The sequence below is a fragment of the Sinohyriopsis cumingii genome, chromosome 16, assembly GCF_028554795.1.
Source record: "Sinohyriopsis cumingii isolate HCF-2022 chromosome 16, ASM2855479v2, whole genome shotgun sequence".
Lineage (NCBI taxonomy): Eukaryota > Metazoa > Mollusca > Bivalvia > Unionida > Unionidae > Sinohyriopsis > Sinohyriopsis cumingii.
The window spans coordinates 36,128,517-36,144,493 of NC_142976.1; the positions used below are offsets into that span (position 1 = coordinate 36,128,517).

The following is a 15,977-nucleotide window of genomic DNA, read 5'->3' on the forward strand; positions in this document are numbered from 1 at the left end:
ATGGCAATTTACATCAAATAGCTTGAATATTATCACAATCTACATCAAATAGCTTGAATATTATGACAATTTACATCAAACAGCTCGAATATTATGGCAATTTACATAAATTCAGTGAACTAAGAGAAGACATAACCTGATTTTATTTCAATATGCACAAATGAATTTTATTTCAGTGAAAGTATAAATCATAACACTTAATGACCCATCCAATATTCTTTGCATATTTTTAAGTATATCAACTGCTTTAAAACAAAAGATATAAGAACTCTATACATATATAGTGCATTGCCACAAATGAATATTATATAATTAGAGACCAATGTAGATGTGGATATGAAGTTAATGAACCACTAAACCTCATATTGACAACACAAATCAACAGTCAATATGAAAGACATGCTGGGTTAAAAATACCTTCATATTCACCCTAAAGAATGGATCTATAATTATTTTATTACTTGATTTAGTGCACAAATTTAAATATTACTTGCTTCAAAATAATAACAATGTCATTTCAGTTCAATGATGCCACAAGATCAAGGCCCAAGATTTTCTCAATGAGGGACAAAATTATAAGACTGTACTGTGCATAATATTTTCTTTTCTAAATTCAGTTTCATTGTTAAATTATCAAAGATTGTATGCATTAAAATGTTTGCATTACAGTACACTCATTCCAAGCATACATACAGTAAGGAAAGTTACAATATTGAGTAACCAATACATTTTATTGCAGAAAAAAATCTGGAGAAAAAAAATCAAATGAATGTAATGTCTGCATTTCATCCACAATGGAAAGCCATTTTAAATTCAATCATAAAATGCAAACCTGTGTGTGAGATGGAGTCCTCTGATTCACTTTCTGAGTTACGCCCCTTGCTGCTAAAAGGAGAACGAGGAGAAGATAATTCTCTGAACTTCAAACCACGGAGTTTGTCAAGTGGAGATCTGGGAGACTTCATACTCTTTTCTTTTGTCACTGTTGCTGTCTCCTGTTCAAAAGTTTCATTTCCATATGTATCATCACTGGAGTCATTCAACCTGGGAGTTGAAACACAAAGGATATATCATGAATGTTCATTAGACATTTTATTTATGAAACAAGTTGAATAATATATCATATAATTACAGACCTTTGCTGAGGCAAATATTACATTTCATAAACCAGTAAACCTCACACTGATAAATGTGAAGCAGAAGTCTTTAATTATTTATTACGTTATTCAGACCGAAAATTGCCTTTTCAACCACATCAAGCTATACACTTGACAATGAGGTCACACAAAAGTCAATTAACAATTATGACCAATTGACATGAAGAAATATCTCACATCACGTGATGTTATGCCATCCATTGAAAAGCCATGAGAGCAGGACAACACAGTGGGGTGCGAGGAGGGATTAAAAGGAGGAGGTCGCTTGAGATTGCATAAGGCAACTTCCCTAACATCATCTGAAGAGTGATTAAAATAGGCCCATGAAGCAGCAACAGCACCAGCTTCATAGGCTTTAATCCTCATGAAAATAAGGTCCCTCTCTGTGCGGAACTGATAAGGTCTCTTGATAGTGAGGACAATCCAGCTAGAAATGGTGTCTGCCAAAATAACAGAGAAATCTTTAAGGAAGAGATACTTCTGACCTTTTGTTTCCCTTTAGAGGAAGCCAAATAAAACCATAAAGCCCTAACTCGGTAAGGGAGCCTATCTTGGTCATCCCTGGCAGACACAAATAATGCTGTGAATCTCAACAGGAAGTGGCACTACTAAAGATAGCTGATTTTAAAACAGAAACCTTGGTTTCCAAAGAAGAGAAAATGAATCGTAGTTACTACTTAACTGTAGCAACCCTTTTCCACTGACAAGTCAGGGGAACTGAAAAACAGCGTTATTGGTGAAGTTCTCAAAGCAAGCTTCATTCAAAGGGGGTTCTGACTTTGCCCAAAGAATACACAAAAGATTCCATCTGGGTATTAGTGAGCAAGATACCAGTCTTTGAAGCTCAAAATATCTGATGAGATCAGACAGATATGTTCAACCCAATGGCGGAAACCCTGGAAAACATGAGAGTGTTAGAAAGGGCAGCCATATAGCCCTTAATAATCGAAACAATCATTCTCTTTTATTGAAAAGGAAGCGATAAAAATCCATAGGGGGACAGCTAGGATTAACATGTTTCCTACTACATCAATCACATAAGATCCTCTACTTTAAGCCTGGATGATGCAGTTGGCAACCTTGCTTGAAAACTGGTCCTGGCAGATTCATTATGTGAGATGAGCCAAGAGTGAAGGTGGAGACTCTGGGGGTTGTTATGGAGAACAGAATTCATGTGCAGTGACAGCAGGTTCCTTTTCTCTCTTGGGCTTGTCTAGTAATATGTCAAGTAGGTCAATGAACCAGAACTGTCTAAAAAAGTGGGGCTTCCAGGATGAGCCAATCAGTAGAGATTCTGACTTTGTGGAGCACCTGTTGAATTATTTTAAAAGGTGAGAAGGTGTATAACTGCAGATGATCCCAATTAGACTGAAAGCATCGACCACACAGACCCTTGGATCTGGTACTGGAGAGACAGAAGGGGAGTTCTTTGTTCAGTCTCAAAGTGAACAAATCCACCATGGGCCTCAACCCAAGTAAGAAAAGTGAATATACTACTGACTGGTGCAAAGACCATTCAATAAGAAATCACACAACTCCCTCTGGAGATAGTCTGGAATGGGGAGGGGGAGGGGAAGGTCATTGCATTTCATAGGAAAAAAAAAAAGGAAACACAAGGAGATGGAAGGATTCTGATCTGATCCTCATCCCTATCAGACTAGTACAGTTCAACTCCCTATGTTAGAAGCTAGTTGACCAATGGATGACTCGTTAAAGGTTCCTGGTCCAGCAAAGAAGATCAGATGGACAAATCCACATCAGATTTATCTAACTGAGATTGCTGCTCCTCCCTCTCAAACGTTTATGATGATCCAGAACCCAAAAAAAAGGATAGACAATATTTACCCTAGCAATGGAACAATGTACAGGGATACAATTACTTAAGTGTCACTTCATAAGCAAGGTGCAATCCACCCAAAAAAGTTGTACAAAAAGAACACAGATAACACTCAAGTAAAGTATGGAATGTGGAGAGAATCAATCAATAAATACAAAAAGATAATTGAAATGCCCAAAAATCATTACAAGATGAAAATGAAGGCAAATTCAGATCAGCGTTACAACACGTTAACATGTATATAGTCCATGGACAAAAAAGAAGATGGCATTCTGTATGTGACTAAAGAGGAAGACTGGGATCATGTTCTTTTCAATATTGGCCATATAATACTAATTAGAAAAGGGAATAATTATCTTGGACTGGAAAAGGAAAGCAATGCAATTGCAGGTCTTGTAATGGTGTTGTTAAAATCTAGATATCATACTGATTCTACATACCGTGTACTAGTCCAGATGTTTATTGGAAGGAATCACAAACAAAAAGTTATAATTTTCCTTTTTTCTTTTCAGAATTTAGAACCAAAGATTATAAAAATGATGTTTATTTGATTCATTTTCCATAAGAATTAGTATGTAAGACTGGCAGCTGGTAGATAAAGTAGATGTCTTTCTCTTCAATTAACTACATACCATACAATTTAAACTAAACAAAAACAAACTCTTATTTTCATACAAAAATGTTATCAAAAAACTAGTAAATCAGCGTTAAAGATATGGTTAATTGATTTTAAACATTCCTCTTGTTACGAAAATCATGATTATGTATATAAATTCAGATTACTATGGAGATATGCAGGGAACCAACTTATAAGGATGCTGTATCTGTGCAATATAATCCAAGCACCTGCCACTTTTCACTACGGGTAGAAAGTTATACTCCTCATGTAAACTGAAATTTGTATCAAGATGCGCTAAAAAAGAGTGCTACAATTTCAATAAAAACCTAATTATATGTACATTTTATATTTAATAAACTCAGTTAATTTTCCTTAATAATTTACAGCATTTAATTATGATAAACTCACTTTCTCTCCTTTCCAGATGTAACATCCTCCATGCTGGACTGCGACTGAATCTCTTCAGCTATGGAGCTCTCACTACCACTGCGACCATGAGTCTTACTGCGAGATGACTCGTCCTTTGCTGTGATTTTCCGCCTCTCGTCTGGAGAACTTTCACTTTCACTGACTGTCACTATATCTGAACTTTCTCGTTTGCTTGCTGACTGATGTGAGGAATCTCTGGCTGTTGCCAGAACTTCTGAGATAATGGTTGTGTCTTGAGCAGCTGATGCTTCTTTCTCTGACATGCCTTAAAATAACACATGAAACTGTCAATAAAATGGAAGAAGAATGATAAACTTTATTATAACTTTATTAAAACTTGTATGTGTAGTGATACAAGTTATAGCAAATCTCTAGGGTGGTAGTGGTATTGTAAAAAGTCAATTTATACCTGCCAGACCATATGTTACACAACAAACATGATAACTGTCTCCCAAGCCCCAACATAACATCAAGACTTTTTAAAATAAATCTACTGAGGAAAAGAGAGAGATAGAGAGACAGAGACAGATAAACTGAGAAAGACCTTTCTTGACACCACAATATATGCTAGTAAACTATATAAGCAGTAAACAGTTGTGCTTAATGTTCATGAAAATTTATCACTATTGGGGCAGTTTATACAGATAATTGTCACAGAGGTCATTAAATGTGGAATGTGATCAGAGGTAAACAACCACCAAGCTGATAAGAGTTTTTTTGTTGTTGCAGCCCTTTCAGAGCTGCTGTGGGAGAGCTTGTCTGGTTAATTTACATAGGTAATGTACCTGCAAAGTTTGCCATGAAACAATTTTTTCAAAGTTTGATAAATCAAAAAGAGATGTATTGAAGATAAAAAATTTGAAACATTTAACTTCCTTGAATGGGAATGTTTATGCCAACTTTATTAAAGATTATTGGCATGTTCATGGTCAGTAGAAATCTTTCTTTTAAAGTAAGGTTTTGCTCCAGGTATAAAATACAAAACATGATAATTTTGATGGTTGGAATATTGTCTAGGTGTGATTTGTAAAAAATGCAAAACATGATAATTTTTATGGTTGGAATAGTGTCTAGGTGTGATTTGTAAAAAATGCAAAATGCTAAAATCTTCCTGTCATTCAGCAAAGGTTGGTCCAAAGCAAAGCCCAGGAACAATTTCAAAACTCCTGACTTTTCTTGACAAGAGTTGTGTTTTATTCATCAAATCATCATTGGTCATCATGGAATGTATGACATCCACTGACACAGTAACACCTACAAGCATGCTCATCATGTAATGTATGACATCCACAGACATAGTAACACCTACAAGCATGGTCATCATGGAATGTATGACATCCATGGACATAGTAACACCTACAAGCATGGTCATCATGGAATGTATGACATCCATGGACATAGTAACACCTACAAGCATGGTCATCATGGAATGTATGACATCCATGGACATAGTAACACCTACAAGCATGGTCATCATGGAATGTATGACATCCATGGACATAGTAACACCTACAAGCATGGTCATCATGGAATGTATGACATCCATGGACATAGTAACACCTACAAGCATGGTCATCATGGAATGTAAGATATCCACGGACATAGTAACACCTACAAGCATGGTCATCATGGAATGTATGACATCCATGGACATAGTAACACCTACAAGCATGGTCATCATGGAATGTATGACATCCATGGACATAGTAACACCTACAAGCATTGGTCATCATGTAATGTATGACATCCACGGACATAGTAACAACTACAAGCATGGTCATCATGGAATGTATGACATCCATGGACATAGTAACACCTACAAGCATGGTCATCATGGAATGTATGACATCCACGGACATAGTAACACCTACAAGCATGGTCATCATGGAATGTAAGATATCCATTGACATAGTAACACCTACAAGCATGGTCATCATGGAATGTATGACATCCATGGACATAGTAACACCTACAAGCATGGTCATCATGGAATGTATGACATCCATGGACATAGTAACACCTACAAGCATGGTCATCATGGAATGTATGACATCCATGGACATAGTAACACCTACAAGCATGGTCATCATGGAATGTATGACATCCATGGACATAGTAACACCTACAAGCATGGTCATCATGGAATGTATGACATCCATGGACATAGTAACACCTACAAGCATGGTCATCATGGAATGTATGACATCCATGGACATAGTAACACCTACAAGCATTGGTCATCATGTAATGTATGACATCCACAGACATAGTAACAACTACAAGCATTGGTCATCATGGAATGTATGACATCCTCTGACATAGTAACACCTACAAGCATGGTCATCATGGAATGTATGACATCCATGGACATAGTAACACCTACAAGCATGGTCATCATGGAATGTATGACATCCATGGACATAGTAACACCTACAAGCATTGGTCATCATGTAATGTATGACATCCACGGACATAGTAACAACTACAAGCATTGGTCATCATGGAATGTATGACATCCTCTGACATAGTAACACCTACAAGCATGGTCATCATGGAATGTATGACATCCACGGACATAGTAACAACTACAAGCATTGGTCATCATGGAATGTATGACATCCATGGACATAGTAACAACTACAAGCATTGGTCATCATGGAATGTATGACATCCACGGACATAGTAACAACTACAAGCATTGGTCATCATGGAATGTATGACATCCATGGACATAGTAACACCTACAAGCATTGGTCATCATGGAATGTAAGATATCCATTGACATAGTAACAACTACAAGCATTGGTCATCATGTAATGTATGACATCCATGGACATAGTAACACCTACAAGCATGGTCATCATGTAATGTATGACATCCACGGACATAGTAACAACTACAAGCATTGGTCATCATGGAATGTATGACATCCACGGACATAGTAACACCTACAAGCATGGTCATCATGGAATGTAAGATATCCACGGACATAGTAACACCTACAAGCACGGTCATCATGGAATGTATGACATCCATGGACATAGTAACACCAACAAGCATGATCATTATTGGTCATCATGGAATATATGACTTCCATTGACAAGTAACACAAATATGCATGGTCATTATTGGTCATCAAGGAATGTATGACATCCATTGACATAGTAACACCAACAAGCATGGTCAACATGAAATATAATGACATCCATTGACATAGTAACACCTACAAGCATGGTCATCACTGAATGAATGACATATGTTGACATAATAACACCAACAAGCATGGGTCATTATTGGTCATCATGGAATGTATGACATCCATTGATATAGTAACACCAACAAACATGGTTATTATTTTAGTCATCATGGAATGTGTGACATCCATTAACAAGTAACACCAACAGCACAGTCATTATTGGTCATGACATGCATGATATACATTGACACAGTAACATCAACAAGGATGGTCATCATGTAATGTGTGATATCCATTGACAAAGCTTGAAAAAATATTATATCCATCTTATTAGTTGATAAAACTTTTAATCTCAAGATGAAATATCCTGGTTCTAATAGAACCCCCACCCCACGTTAATATTTAGTCCCTAATCAAGCATTGTCTAGAACCCTCTACTGAACTACTGACAACAGCAAAGTGCATCTAGTTAAGACAGTATTCCACTGTCTGAAGTCTGCCTCTAGTTGGGACAGTATTCCACTGTCCAAAGTCTGCTTCTAGTTAGGACAGTATTCCACTGTCCAAAGTCTGCCTCTAGTTAAGACAGTATTCCACTGTCCTAAGTCTGCCTCTAGTTAAGACAGTATTCCACTGTCCAAAGTCTGCCTCTAGTTAGGACAGTATTCCACTGTCCAAAGTCTGCCTTTAGTTAGGACAGTATTCCACTGTCCAAAGTCTGCCCCTAGTTATGTTGTTGTTGTTGTTGTTGTAGGGTTTAACACCATTTTTCAGCACGCGATAGGCTATACATGGCGGCCAGTATTAATGGTGGAGGAAGAACCCGGGAAAACCATGGAAAGAACCACCGACCCACCAGAAGCTACTGGCAAGCTTTCTCACATACCCACATTAGCCGAATCCTGGATTTGAACCCACGCAGACAGAGGTGAGATGGCAGTGATCCGTAACGGACAGCGCTTTAGACCACTCGGCCACTCGCGGCCCCCCCGCCTCTAGTTAAGACAGTATTCCACTGTCCAAACTCTGCCTCTAGTTAGGACAGTATTCCACTGTCAAAAGTCTGCTTCTAGTTAGGACAGTATTCCACTGTCCAAACTCTGCCTCTAGTTAGGACAGTATTCCACTGTCCAAACTCTGCCTCGTTAGGACAGTATTCCACTGTCCAAAGTATGCCTCAGTTAACACAGTCTTCCAATGTGCACAATCTGAATCAGTATTCCACTGTCCAAAGAATGTATCTAATTAACACACTGTCCAATGGAGACAGAAATATGTATTTTTTTAATAAATGGCTGTGTCATTGTTATTATGTGTCTGTATGTGATGATATATGATGATGTTAAATCAACAAATGATTTTAACTCTGAAAGTATATTAAATGCTTCATTTTATTTTCTTTTATTTAATTTTGTCACTATCTAAAGGTCTATTTGTTCCCTAATCTCAATTTCATGGTGTTGCATTTTAGGGTCACATCCGGTGCCACCCCCCACCCCCCTTGAACCATAGGGCCATAAACAAACACTTTTTAACACTCCAAATCCCGCAAAAACTGTTTGGAAGGTTGGCAGGTATGCGAATTACTAGCTGGCCAGGATACTTTAGTTTTATGTGATTGTGCTGGAGAAGTACTAGGTTTGATCCTCTCCTGCTGTACATTATAAGCACATAAGGGCGGTGGGAACAAGGGACCATGAAATGGTCCAACCACCAATCAAATTCATTTTTTAAATTAATTTTTAGAATCATTAAACACAACTGACAAAATCTTACTGTACATATACCAATTAAAGTGGTCTCCCCTCATTGTTCTGGAATATACTTTAAGGTCAACCATATATAGTGGAATACATTTTACAAAGATTTCAGAGCCAGCTATTTCTGGAATATACAAAGGTTCCTATTCCTGTCCACTGATTCATATTAACTCTGCATCTTTTTTTATATAAAAAACACAACAATTCAGGTAGCAACACATTCCACTAGCCTTTTAAGGTACATAATAAATGGCTTCCAATTTTTGACATATGCAGTGCATTATCTACATTCTGCACTTAAGAAATTATTATCTCACACATTTGGTGAAGTTAAATAAATCACAACAAATGTGTACTGGTGACATTCTGATCAATATTGCAATCATGAGTATGTATGTATTAGAAGAGTAAGCTCCCTTTGGCCTTGCTGGAGTGACTACATGTTGAAGGTGAAGTCTCATCTCTCAATATGGTTGTGCTGAAATAAAAGTACATGTCATATCCATTTTAGACACTTATTAAAGCACAAAAAGGTTGTAACATGACACAAGGCATGCAGAAAGGCAAGTTCTGCAAAATTGTTATGTTTTAGGCAAGTTTCTGCAGTTGCTTCCCTTTCTTTATCCATATTGGGTTTGACACAGGCCGTTAAGTAGGTCATTTGTATGTGATATTACATAATATATAGTAAATTGTATTATTACCTTTTATGTCTTTCTTGTTAAGTGTTTTCACATCTTTCTTTTCCTTCTCTTTCTCTGACTGGGCTTGCTCATTTTTGGAATCCCAGATTTTTAGAGCTTTCTTTTCCAGTTTATATATGTGCTCTTCCTCTTCATCAAGCATGTGTTTCCACTTTAATAATTCCTCAGCATTCCTCCTGCGATCCAGAAGTTTCTGTTCACGGGCTGTGAGGTACCTAGAATTGATGAAATGGAAAATGTTTCAATCCAATTGTCAGTTGGGATGAATTATCAATTACTGGCTGGTGTTGGGAAATTAAAGACAAAAAGGAAAAGTCAGAATTCAAGAGTAACAAACAAAAGTTGCCAAATTTTTAATTCTTATCCGGATGATGGTATCTTTCATCCAAACTCGTACACTTCCTGAGTGAATGTTGGAGTTATGGTTAGTTTGTATCCTTGATCAAATTAATATGCATGCTTAAATATACAAAAACACCCCACAGAAACCAGAGCCGACGAAAATGTTTATGAATAATTATTCTATGATGAAATTCTAACATTTTCTGCATATACAACTCGTACTTCATGACAACAAATTATTGTGTATTATATCTCAATTAAAATACAAAGATGAAAAGTGTGTAAGCATGTGTAAAAAAAAGGTTTTACAATATTCCTTATACTTTTCTGCTGTGGATAACGACAAATGCTACAAAATATTCTTGGCTAAATGTCAGCATTTATGTTTACTTTTCATCCAAGTGAATTTTCTTGTACTTCTCAACATTCTTAGCTTCAGCTTTGGACTTCTTCCCTCCTTTTTGGTCTGTGTAGATCTCAGAATCTGACTTGTAATCTACAAAGTACATGATACCAGTCACAAAAAGAATGCTGAGGTGTCCAAAATAGCACATGATACCAGTCACAAAATGAATGTTGTGGTGTCCAAAACATTGCATAATACCAGTCACAAAATGAATGTTTAGGTGTCCAAAACAATACATGATACCAATCACAAAAAGAATGTTGTGGTGTCCAAAACATTGTATGATACCAATCACAATATAAATACTGATGTGTCCTAAACATTACATGATACCTGTCACAATATGAATGCTGGTGTGACCAAAACAGTACATGATACCTGTTACAATACAAATAATGTGGTGTCCCAAAAAGTGCATGCTAATGGTCAAAATATGAATGTTGAGGTGTCAAAAACTACTGAGAAATATGATTCAGTGGCTCCTATTTGTATTAATGACTTCTAGTGACATGATGGAGAGTGCATTGCATATATCCAAAAATGCCAAGGCAAAGGGGATGATAATAACAACAACAATAATTCCTATCACCAACTTGAGAACATCTTTAGAAGCCAACAACATATACACTGGTAAAAAGTCAAATACCAATGTCAATCAAGTCTGAAAAGTAGGTCACAGTGCCCCTTTCTGGTGACTACATACAAAATTTCAGGTGAAAATAAAAAAGGGTCCAATATATTGATGGTGTTACTAATAGGTATGTGAGGAAAAAAAACTCAACCAAGCATGAAAATTTTACAACAATAACATAGTTTTGCTATGGGAGAATTATCTTTATAGGCATCTACCTTATTACTTATATGTTTAGGTCAAATAGGGTCAAAGATAATTAATGAGGGAATATAGGGTAACACTGCCCTAGTTTTTGGTGTGGTTGAGTTACTTTCATTAAGATGCATCCACATACAGATCATCATGAGTGCTGGTGAAATTGGATACAATATAATATAATGTAATAATATATATATATATATATATATATATATATAAAATATTGAGAGTGTAACAAATGAATTGCTGTAAATTCAAAGATCACGCAAGCAAAATTGGATCACATTGCCCTAGTTTTGGTATGGTCAATTACTGTTTTTGAGTGCATCCACACTGACATTTTGATGAGTGTTAGTGAAATAGAATCCAATATATTGAGTGTGTAATGAATAGCTGAAAATACCAAGGTCACTCAAAAGTGAAAATTGGTCAAAATTAACTATTCTTAGTAAGGCATTAAGAGTTATCCACACACCAATTTTCATAAGGTGCAGGTCAAATAGGATTCAAGACATTTAGGGGTAAAAAAATAAACAGTTGAAAATACAAAAGTCATTCAAGTGAGCAAATTAGGTCACAGGGACTTAGTTTTTAAATGACTAAATTACTTTTCATCAAAATGTATCCACATAAAATTCTTAGGTGCAGATGAAAAAGGGTCCAAGATAATATGGGTATAATTAAAGAACAGCTAATAATACACTTTTAATAAGTGTTGGTGACTACACTTTTAATATGTGTTAGTGAAATGGAGTCAAAGATATTGAAGGTGTAACAAACAAACAGCTGAAAATGTTAAAGTTACTAAATTCTGCAAATTCGGTCAATGTGACCTAGTTTTGGTATGAATGAGTTACATCATGAAATGCATCTACACATACATTTTCACAAGGTGAAATAGGGTTTGAGGAGTAATGAAATACTGAAAGAATAATAATAATAATAATAATAATAACAATAATAATAATAATTTTGTCATATCTTCTGAACAAACAAGAACTTTCTAAATGACGTATCTTTGTTTCAATTTAAGCACTATTTCATAAGCATTATTTTGCTGGACTTACTCTTTCTCTTCTCTACATCTGAAGCTTCATCAATCTGTAAGAAAATATATATTTAAAACATTTTGTCAGCACAATCATGATCTGGGATATTCATTTTTGGCCATGATAGCAAACACAACCAAGAAAGCCCAAAATGTGCAGTAGTTCCCTAGAGCTTAACCCCAATTATTATATACTTAATTTTTGTCCCATGGACTTAACAGAGAAGGTTACTGGATGGTATCTTCCAGTATATGTCATAATTAAATGGTGTGTGCTGTTGATATGGTTGTGCATTACAATATTTTGATATTATAAAACTATGGCATAAAACAACTTGCAAGTCATGAATGAAATAATGATTAGAGTTGAGAAAGAAAGAAAAGGAGCATTTTTAATAGAATATTTGTAACTTTTTCCTAAAGGTCCTGTTATGAGATTTGATAAATGATTCTAATTGTAAATTAGAGTAAATGATGTTTACTGTCTGATATTTCAACTGAACTCATTGTTTTTGTACACACCTAATTGCAAGTCATCAGTCACAGGAAAACCTATTATTTTGTTATACAGCATAACTGCATGTCATCAGTCACAAGTCAACTCAATATTTTGGTATACAATCTAACTGCAAGCCATCAGTCACAAGCCAACTCATTATTTTGGTATACAGCCTAAATGCAAGACATCAGTCACAAGCCAACTCATTATTTTGGTATATAGCCTAAATGCAAGTCATCAGTCACAAGTCAACTCAATATTTTGGCATACAGCCTAAATGTAAGTCATCATTCACAAGTCAACTCATTATTTTGGTATACAGCCTAAATGCAAGTCATCAGTCACAAGCCAACTCATTATTTTGGTATATAGCCTAATTGCAAGTCATCAGTCACAAGCAAACTCATTAGTTTGGCATACAGCCTAATTGCAAGTCACCAGTCACAAGCCAACTCATTATTCTGGTATACAGCCTAATTGCAAGTCATCAGTCACAAGTCAACTCATTATTTTGGTATATAGCCTAACTGCATGTCATCAGTAACAAGCCAACTCATTATTTTGGTATACAGCCTAATTGCAAGTCATCAGTCACAAGCAAACTCATTATTTTGGTATATAGCCTAATTGCATGTCATCAGTCACAAGCCAACTCATTATTTTGGTATACAGCCTAATTGCAAGTCATCAGTCACAAGCCAACTCATTATTTTGGTATATAGCCTAATTGCAAGTCATCAGTCACAAGCCAACTCATTATTTTCAAATCGATCAATCACCAAGTACAGATATCATAAGCTTTAATTATCTGGTCTCATCTAAAAAATATCTGACGTCTTTGGATGAGTCAGTTATTGATAAAAGAACAATGTTCTGTTATTCTTACAAAGAAAACTGTTGGTGAATGTTATTCTCTGGCTCGATAACTTTATAACATGGTTCCATTTATAAAGTGGGTATTGGATATGACAATATCATATGACTACTATCATATTTATGTTAATATACTGACATCATAATATATATATATATATATATATATATATATATATATATATATATATATATATATATATATAGCCTCTCATCTCACTAAACCATTCTATTGTTTGGTCAAATAAAACCAGTATATTTCATCCTGCGAGAAACACTATCATACATTTATGTTCATTTCAAATGGAATTTCTTCTGTCTGTTAAAAGACAAATTATTAGCTTGTTTCATAAATTGCATTTAAAATGAGTTCTCATGTAAGATTCTAAGATCCTCTGTTTATTATTAAGCAGTAAATTATAAGGTTCTTGTAAGGCAGTATACTTCCTGGTTCCAATGTTCAGTATTATAATAAGTTCTGTATATTCTCTGGTTCAATTGGCCAGTTATAATGAGGGAATGATGTATATTCCATGGTTCCCATGTTCAGTGTTATAATGAGGGTATGTTGTATATTCCTTGGGTCCCACTGATTGAGTCACAATGAGGGAGTGCTGTATATTCCCATGTTCAGTGTTATAATGAGAGCGTGTCCCTGGTTCCCACTGACTGTCACAATGAGGGAATCCTGTATATTCCCTGGTTCTCAAGAACAGTGTTACAATGAGGGAGTACTGTATATTCCCTGGTTATCATGGACAGTGTTACAATGAGGGAGTATTTATATTCCCAACTCCTACTGACAGTGTTACAATGTGAGAGTGATGTATATTCCATGGTTCACATTGGCAGTTTTGTGTTGTAATGTGGGAGTGCTATATATTCCTTGGTTCCCATGGACAGTGTTATAATGAGGGAGTGTTTATATTCCCAGCTCACATGGACAGTTTTACAATGTGGGAGTGATGTGTATTCCCTGGTTCCCATGAACAGTGTTATAATGAAGGAGTGCTATATATTCCCTGGTTCCCATGGACAGTATTGTAATGTGGAGTGCTATATTATTCCTTGGTTTTCATGGACAGTGTTATAATGAATGAATGTTGTATATTGACATTCTTCTTCTCATACACCATATTTACCTGCTTATAATTTGGATCCAAAAGCAAACTGCACAGACCCTGATCTGATGTTGCATAATGTGCTGGCATATCTGGGTCTAAGCAGTTTGTTTGAAATAATCACTAGAACAAAGAACATATACTGATCTGCTGGTGCATTATCCAATGGCAGATCAGGTCTATTTTGTTTGCAGTTGGACGTAACTTATAAGAAAGTATTCACAGTTTATATTATCATCGTTCTGCTTAGTAAACAAGTGTTTCAATTCATACATATGTTAACTGGTCCAACAGTCCCTTATTTCAAAATCGTGTTCAAAATAAATGTTTGTTTTGCTTGACATAGGTATCACTCTTCTAGTGCCAATGGACTGAGTCACAATTATTAGCATTCACAGTTACTGGAAGTTGAAGTCATCAGCATTCACAGTTACTGGAAGTTGAAGTTACCAGCAGTTACTGAAGTTGAAGTTATCAGCATTCACAGTTACTGGAAGTTGAAGTTATCAGCATTCACAGTTACTGGAAGTTGAAGTTATCAGCATTCACAGTTACTGTAAGTTGAAGTTATCAGCATTCACAGTTACTGGAAGTTAAAGTTATCAGCATTCACAGTTACTGAAGTTGAAGTTATCAGCATTCACAGTTACTGGAAGTTGAAGTTATCAGCATTCACAGTTACTGGAAGCTGAAGTTATCAGCATTCACAGTTACAGGAGGAAGGGTCACAGTTATCTGTACCAACAGTTATCAATAGAATCATCAGTAATGGATTAAAGTTTACATTCTACATCAAATACTGTATTTAACTAAAACTTTGGAATAATACCAAATGCCTGAAGTTTGTACCCTCATATGCCAATTATTTCCTGTCTCACCAATTAAGCTGAAATCTCTTGTATGTAATGCTCATACTGTTCATAGAGATGACACCACATTTTGTCCCCCCCAACTTGATTTTGGTTAATCAAATTACTAGTATACATAAATTAATTTAACTTACTGAGCTAACTTCTGCCTCTGTGTGCACCTCACTTGGTCTTGCCAATCTACCAGCAGCATGAGGTTCAACTTGTGCATCATTCTATAATAAGTCAATTAATAAATAGTTTAAATGCATATCACATAAAACAATGGATGATGAATACTGGTTT

General features: G+C 35.7%; 1 protein-coding gene across 2 annotated transcripts in view; it reads right to left on the reverse strand.

Annotated features, from left to right (window-relative positions):
- Positions 1–15,977, reverse strand: part of LOC149780209 (centrosome-associated protein 350-like) — a 379,234-nt gene that overhangs the window by 22,076 nt on the left and 341,181 nt on the right. For both annotated transcript variants that reach the window (XM_089936968.1, XM_089936967.1), the window contains 6 exons: positions 15,827–15,907; positions 12,350–12,383; positions 10,435–10,540; positions 9,703–9,917; positions 4,022–4,307; positions 833–1,044 (listed from right to left, as the gene is read on the reverse strand). In XM_089936968.1, coding sequence (XP_089793094.1) covers positions 833–1,044; positions 4,022–4,307; positions 9,703–9,917; positions 10,435–10,540; positions 12,350–12,383; positions 15,827–15,907 — 934 coding nt within the window. The remainder of the gene's footprint in view (positions 1–832; positions 1,045–4,021; positions 4,308–9,702; positions 9,918–10,434; positions 10,541–12,349; positions 12,384–15,826; positions 15,908–15,977) is intronic.